This window comes from Ictidomys tridecemlineatus, chromosome 11 (assembly GCF_052094955.1).
Source record: "Ictidomys tridecemlineatus isolate mIctTri1 chromosome 11, mIctTri1.hap1, whole genome shotgun sequence".
Lineage (NCBI taxonomy): Eukaryota > Metazoa > Chordata > Mammalia > Rodentia > Sciuridae > Ictidomys > Ictidomys tridecemlineatus.
Window position 1 is genome coordinate 73520561 of NC_135487.1, and position 8097 is coordinate 73528657.

The 8097-nt window shown below is 32.0% G+C and overlaps 1 protein-coding gene across 5 annotated transcripts in view; it reads left to right on the forward strand.

Moving 5' to 3' along the window:
* The window catches only part of Znf326 (zinc finger protein 326), a 38622-nt gene extending 31165 nt beyond the window's left edge, over window positions 1–7457 (forward strand). For all 5 annotated transcript variants that reach the window (XM_078026697.1, XM_005327742.4, XM_078026698.1 and 2 more), the window contains 2 exons: window positions 1386–1481; window positions 5711–7457. In XM_078026697.1, the coding sequence (XP_077882823.1) occupies window positions 1386–1481; window positions 5711–6058 (444 nt within the window). In that variant the 3' untranslated portion in view covers window positions 6059–7457. The remainder of the gene's footprint in view (window positions 1–1385; window positions 1482–5710) is intronic.
* Window positions 7458–8097: the final 640 nt, after the last annotated feature.

The window sequence follows — 8097 nt, forward strand, 5'->3', positions numbered from 1 at the left end:
TAAATTAATCTTTCTATGTTTCCTTATATATAAGGAAATAGGAGGGATAATGATTCTCTCTAATAAGATTATTTAAGGATTAAATAAATTAAAACATCTAAGGTAATTAAAATGGTGTCTAGTTACAGTAAGCATTGAGAAAATCAATTGTTGAACTTTTTTTTTATAGTTGATGCAAAATGTTTTTGTGAGAATAGGCATGTGTTTTAGAATAAAAATGAGTAAAGATTATAACTGATACATTTTCTGGTGGTTATGAAAAATAAATTTAAAAATTAAGATGATCAGTTACTGTCTACTGTTTTTATTTTTTGAGAAGAATATCCTGGAAAATTTTTAGCTTATTTCTTCTGCATATTGGCTGTTGTTTTGGGGGTCAGATTTACTTCAAACAACACAAATGTTAATGTAGTAGGAAATTAACTCATTTGAGAACTAGGTTTAAAGATTCATATATTAAAGCTCTTAAGTTTTAAATAGAGGATACCTGTCTCTTAAATTCATATTTTGTATTGAAGTGAACTTCAGACTTCTATATGCAGTTTGAACACATAATAGTGTTTTCTTAATCTTTGCCCTTTCCCCTGCCCCTGATAATTCTTTGATGCTTTTTGTAGCCAAACATTTTATATTATTACCTTTTCTTCTCTGCTTAATACATTATTGTGATACCTGTAGCCTAGAGGAAGACTAATTAGTTACTCTTGTGGTATGAAAAATATTCTTTCACAAGAGGTGAGGGCGGGGAGGGAGGAGTTGGAGGTTCACTGGATTGGACAAGGAGGTTTGGGGAATGTGAGGGGGATGGGAATGGGAGAGATAGTGAGATAGTTAATGAATTGGACATAACTTTCCTATGTTCATACATGAATATACAATCAGTATAACTCCACATTATGTTCAACCACAATAATGGGAAGTTATACTCCATTTGTGTATGATATGTCAGAATACATTCTACTGTCATGTATAACTAAAAAGAACAAACACAGAATTAAAAAGTATATTCATTAATAAAAAATTATATTCATTGAGATAGCATGAAAATTAGTATTTGGGCTGAAAGATGACTTAGAGAGGAGAGAGCAACTGTCTAGTACATCTAGATTTATAGTGTTTAGGGATTTATTGTTTTTATTGAAACTAATTGGCTTATGAATCTTCATTGTTTTAAGTTCATAATCCATTAAATCAGTTAATGTTTAGTCCATATTAATCTTTATTATTTAATTTAGATTATGATCCCAATAGCTATTGCTCTATAGTTTTATTTGCCATAAGAGAAATCATTTAAATTTAAGGATTTGAGCATGAATGTTTTTAGTTATACAAGCACTTTTTATGGCATGACATTCTAACCTTCAAATGTATTCTGTTTTCCATAGGCTTATAAGGAACAAATAAAAAGAGAGAGTGTCTTGACTGCCACAAGCATTTTAAATAATCCAATAGTGAAGGCACGATACGAACGATTTGTTAAGGTAAGATTTAGGGGCAAAAGTTTTTTAGGAAATACTGTAGTATAGTAGTAATTAAAAGTGACACCATAGTAACTTTTTGTGATATTTAAATACAGTACAAATTGGGTACCCTGACCCACTTTACTACTCAGGGTTTTCGTCATATGTTACTGCTTGACTCCTTCTTTACACAGAATTTCTTCAAATAGTTTTTGTACAAACATGAACTCACACATACTGTTTTTCAGGAAATTAATAAACAAATTTTACAGGTTAGTTTTTGAGTATTTACAGAATATTTAAAATCATTCTGCACTAATGAGACCTGTTATATTGAAGATTTACAAAAGTCTGTTATTTGCATTTAGTAAATCTTTATAGAATAAAGAAGTTTATTTTGGCTTTTGTGGTGATTCACAGCTCACTACTCTTGTGAAAAGCTTGATATATTTAATGGCTATTAACTATTATCAAGCGACTTCCAAGCTGAATAATCTCAGTTCTTTTGATTTATTCCTCAAGGGCCATTTTCTTTTTTTTTTTTTTTTTAAGAAAGAGTGAGAGAGGAGAGAGAGAGAGAGAGAGAGAGAGAGAGAGAGAGAGAGAGAGAGAGAGAGAGAGAGAGAGAGAATTTTTAATATTTATTTTTTTTTAGTTCTTGGCGGACACAACATCTTTGTTGGTATGTGGTGCTGAGGATCGAACCCGGGCCGCACGCATGCCAGGCGAGCGCGCTACCGCTTGAGCCACATCCCCAGCCCCATTTTCTAATTCTAATTAATTGTGCTTGTTGCTGTTCACTACTTTCTTGACACTATTAAAAAAAAAAGGCAGCTGTGAATTGAAATGTTAATTTTTTGGGGGAGGTATGGCATCAAAAAGACAGAAGCTTAAAAGGATAATAGCTAAATGAGGAAAAATTAGATTTTTATCCTTGCTTTATCACAAAGTTTCAAGAAGTTAGTGATTTCTGTTGTTGAATGAATTTCTAATGAAGAAAATATAAATTAGGAGTTTCTACATAGGGTTTTCAGGCTATCCAATTGAGTCACTTCACGGAATGGGAGACATCACTGGTGGAAGTGTTTTGCTTATGTGCATATTGTGGAGAAAACACCTGAACTGAAGAGATCTCTAGAACTTCAAATATGATCTCTAGATCAGCATTCTAGACATCACCTTGGAGCTCATTAGAAATTCAGAATTTTAAATCTTATTATGCCTACAGAGTAAGGAGTAAGAATCTTCATTTAGCATGAACCCATTTGATTCATATGCATGCTAAAATTCAAGAAGCACTAGAATCACATTCCTCATTGATTTGCCTTTGTTCAGCATTTCTGTCTGTGATGTTCCTTGTCATTCCTGAGAACATCCTCTGCTCTTAATAGCTTTTGTCATGGCTTAAACCTCTTTTACCTTCAGTTGCTTTCACCCTGAGAAAAATACCTTTTTTAAATCTTTGACCCCATCAAGACAATCAGTTCATCAGTTTATTTTCCAGTTATATCATTATGTTCTACCTTTACTTCCTTCCTTGGACATTCATGGTCAACCATTTCAACAAGCAATAGTGCTCTACAATTGCTTATTTGTTCTTCAACTGCTTACCAGTTCCCAGCATTTAGCTACCTCTAGTTAGCTAAACTATGTATCATGGAGCTGGGTACAGTTGCATGGGATCTGTACTCCCAGCTACTCAGGAAGTTGAGGCTGGAGGATCATTTGAACCCAGGTGTACAAGGCCATCCTGGGCAATACAACAAGTTTCTGCCTAAAAAATGAAGAGAAAAGAAAAAAACCCATGCTATTGTGTCAATCCTGTTTGCCAGTTTTTCACTCAGTAATTTTACTTATTAATTATCAGTATTGTATCTTCTGTAGTGGACATTCTAAACTCTTTTTCATTCTTCATATGTTCTATATTTCATCTTTATTTTCCTTACTTCCATGTTCTTTTCTCTTTTGTTAGGGAGATTAAGATTATTAGAAATGAGTTTATGCCTTCGATTTTTGTACCTTTTCTTTTTATCTTTTTTGTTATCAGTGAGGAAAATATTCTTTTTTGACCTTCATCTATGTTCTTCTTTTACCATTATCTTTTCTCATTTTACCCATTATTTCTTATTTTACCCCTTATCTCTTGTTTTACGTTGCTTGCATCTGATTTTTACTTTGCTTATTTATTTTCTGTTTTTATAAGCAGACATCCTTATGAGTTCTCCAAACTAAAAATGACTTTATTTTCCTGAATTTTAGCCCTCCCCATATTAGTGTTTCTTCTCATCTGACTGTACTTGAAAATATTGTTTTGTGTTGTGCTATTTACTTCTTATAATTCACTCTTTAACTGAGTAGTTCTCACCAGGAGGAATGAAATCAGAATCACCTATGAGGGTATGATCAAGTAAAAAGTTTCAAGGCCTTTTTTTTCAGATCTTCTGAATTAAGGTTTCCTCAAACTTTTCATATTAACATTTTATGAAATGCTGCTCAAATATACAGGTTACCTTCTACCCTGGAAATTTTGATTCAGGAGGTCTGAAACTGATTCAGAAATTAGTGTTTTTAGTAAGATTTCTAATACTTGTCAATTAAAATATTGAGTGTGGACCAAGGCCTCTGGATTTTGTGAATTTCACTGGGAATTATGAAGATGGAGTCTTTGAAAACTTACTATTCAAACTCCCGTGTGTGAGTGTGTGTATGTTTTGTGTATTTTTTTTTCCTTTTGTTTCGGTAGTGCTGGGGATTGAACCTGGGGCCTTTTGCATGCTAGGTAGTGAGCCACACTGAGCCACATCCCAGCCCTGTGTTACACTTTTGAAACTGCTTCTCCTAAGATTACCAGTGACCCAATTATTAAATCCATTGGCCTTTAAAAAATTAACATACTATGGTTTATTTAAAATGGAAAAGTAAACAGTTGGGAACCATTATTCAGCTTTAATAAGTGATTGGCTTTCATGAAATTTTTTAGTCCTTTTGTTACTTTTATTTGTGTTCTTTTTTGACACTGCTGATTAATCACAATTTTTCTTGAAACTCTTTTGGCAGACAATATTTTACTATCATGGGTTCTTCTGTACTGAACAGTTCCTCTCTTCTGACTTGTACCCTCACATATAGGCATTTTCATACGTTCTCTCTCAAATTTTGAGTTGCAAGTTCACAACTGCTTGCACCCAATTCTCCTCTCCCTGCTCTAATTTACCTATTTTTTTATGTTGTCACATCTTTTATGTTGTCCTTTTCTGGATTATTAGTGTAGCCCCCTCATTAGTATTTCTTTTTCACTTTTCTTTTATTCTCCTTTTTTGACAGTGGGTATTGAACATAGGGCCTCCTAAGCACATGCTGTACTACTGAGCTACACTCACAGTCTGAGTATTTCTTCTGTTCCTTTCTGGATATCAGTCCTAATATTTTCCTGTTTAATAACTTTTACTGCCTCTCTATTTCTTACTACATTAATATATGGTCTTGTGATATGGTCCAACTTATATGAAGTTTGAGTCAGGTATATAATTGCTAAAATTATTCCTATGAATGTTTACTGAATTAAAGACTTGTCTATTTTTAATTTATTATTATTATTTTTAATGACCTATGCTCATTTTTGCTTTTGTTCATTTATTTGAGTTAATTTTTCATTGGTGCATTGTAACTATACACAATAGTGGGTGTCTATTTTTTAAAGTAGAAAGAAATCATGGTATCTGGTAGGTAAAACAAGGTACTCAGTTTTCATTTCAGATTTAAAAAGACCCTACAATAATAGTAGGTGATTAGTTATTTAAGATGCACAACTGTGTATTCTCTGTTTCTACCAAAACCTGCATATTTGCCTTTGTCTTTCACATATAATTTTAGAAATTCAGTTAAGAAGAAAATATGATTTTGGGGCTGGGTTTGTAGCTCAGTGGTAGAGCATTCGCTCCCTAAATGTGAGGCACTGGGTTCAATCCTCAGCACCACATAAAAATAAAATAAAGGTATGTGTCCATCTACAACTAAAAAAAAAAATATTTAAAAAAAGAAGAAAATATGACTTTTAAATATTCTAGTTTGTGGAGTGCAAAATAGTGACTTAAGTATGGAGTTCTGAAATAGATATGAACATAGATTTAATGGACTTTTCATAAGTGAAAAAAACTACAGATAGTATTTTTCATGATACAGCAAATAAAAATTTCACTGATGGAAAAAACAAATGTGCTGATTTTAAAAGGCATTACTCATGTTTTTAGGGTGAGAATCCTTTTGAAATTCAAGATCATTCTCAGGATCAGCAAATAGAAGGAGATGAAGAGGATGAAGAAAAGATTGATGAACCCATTGAAGAAGAGGAGGATGAAGAGGAGGAAGAAGAAGCAGAAGAAGTGGGGGAAGCAGAGGAAGTGGAAGAAGTAGAGGATGTGGGAGAAGTTGGAGGAATAGAGGGAGAGGGGGATGTAGAGGGAGGGGAGGAAATAGGGACAGTGGGGGAAGATGGGGCAGTAGGGGAAGTAGAGGGAGCTGCAGAAGCAGATGAAGTGGAGGAAGAGGCAAAGGAAGAACCTGTTGACTTCCCTGTTGAGCAACCTGAAGAAAATTAAATATAAGGTAGTAGATTTAAAAGAAGCTTTAAATTTTTGTCCTAATGTGGAAAAGGGTAAGAATTTTAATAGCTTAAAATATGAATTAACATACATGTTGCATGCATTCCACCCATTAAAATTTGTTTTATATAATTTGTACATGTTTGGTATTTGTTTAATAAAATGAAGGTAAGACTAATTTAGTTTTTATAGCTATCAAACTTAGATCTGATAAATGTATAATTTTTAAGCTTAATTTTTATTACTTTATTATTGGTGTTAAGGATAATAGATGTGTATTATTAGTATATCTATTCTAATCATTTGAACTTAAAAGCTGCTCTTGAGTGAATTTTCAAATGTGCATTGATTTTTTTGAATACTTACCCTAGAAGAGATAAATTGGGCAAGAATTTTGTGCTCTGTGTATTTTTTTACTGTATTGGACATTGACTAGTAATTTGCGTTAAGATAGCTTAAAAGCTTTTTGTGTACATGTTTCCCTTTGTAGTAATAAAATGGTTTTTTTTTGGTTTTTTTTTTACAAAATCTTTATCCTTGGATTAGCAATTTAAATGAATTGGTTTATCATTGAAATTAGTATCTAAAAATCAGTATTTGCTCTAATGTATGAGTTTAGCTTGCAAGGATTTCAAGATGATTGAGAAGACTTGAATTAAAGAAAAATATTTCTCAGTCATATTTTTAAAAAGTGTGACTAAAATATATTTTTAAGCATATTTCAAAGAGAGGTCAGTGTGTGACTGACTTTGTTTATACTTGTTTTAGTTTTTTCCTTTTGTTTCTGCCTGTGTCAAATTTTGAAATCTTCTTGAAGATACATTTGAATGCAAGTTAAGTGTGCCAGTTTTAGTTTTTTTTTAAAAACTTTATTTATTTTTTTATGTGGTGCTGAGGATCGAACCCAGTGCCTCAGCCGTTCTAGGCAAGTGCTCCACCACTGAGCTACAGCCCCAGCCCCAGTTTTAGTTCTTTTATCGTGGCTGTTTTTGCCTAAAGAACCAAGAAGCAAACTATTTTTTTTTAATTCTTTCTCTTTCATATATTCTCTTTTTAACTTATGTTTTGTATACCTATATATTCTACAAGAGAACATAAAACTGGTAGATATCTACTCTTCAGTCATTTATTTTCAAATGACAGTGTGTATGTCTCACTGAAAATCAGTGCTCTTACAAATCTTATATGAATCTTTTGTGAACATGAATTGAAAGAGCAGCATCTTTAAATCTTTATTCTGGGTTCAATTTTAGTGAAATTAGCTTTTCAAAAATTTGAGGCAATTGTATAAATGTACCATGTATTAGATAATAAGGCATTAAGTAGATGAATGTATGGGCATTTGTAGAATTTCACAGATAATATCTCTTTGTATAAAACAAGGCTTTTAAAACTAGATTTTCCTGGACCATTGTGATTTTTTTAAAATGGTGAACTAGTTTTGCTTACCTTTAAGTTGGAAAAATTCAGTATTAGATATTAAATATTTGGAGCCAATCAAGAGAAGGTAATTCATATTTAGTGGAAAACCTGTTTTGCTCAGGAGTTCATATTTTAACATAGTAGGACTTGATCAACCTTCTTAATTCTTTATTTCAAAATAATTGTGTAAAGGCTAAGGTAAAAGAATAATAGATTTCTCTGGGTTATTATTAGTATTTAGTTTTTTTGACACTAACTTGGGATTTTAAAATATCATGTCTCTAATCAGATTAAGATATGAAACTCTTTTAGAAGAGTCCTCTATAATAAGAATTCAGTGTAACAACTTTCAGGTTAATGTTTTAGAGTGAGAGGAGGCAGGAGATAAGTAGTAATTTTTATGGAAGGCTTAAGGCTTTATACAGAATAGCTTATTTACAAAGTAGTAATAAAATATATCTTGTTATTATACTTAATTTAGAAATTCAAGTTCATGTATTTTCCAGTGGATAATTTGTAGATTTTTAGTTTGCAGGCAGATTAATTTTTGTGATCCCCTTAGTGTTTATATCTTCATTGCTTTTATAAAAAGAATTTGTGTAAGAACTTTAACA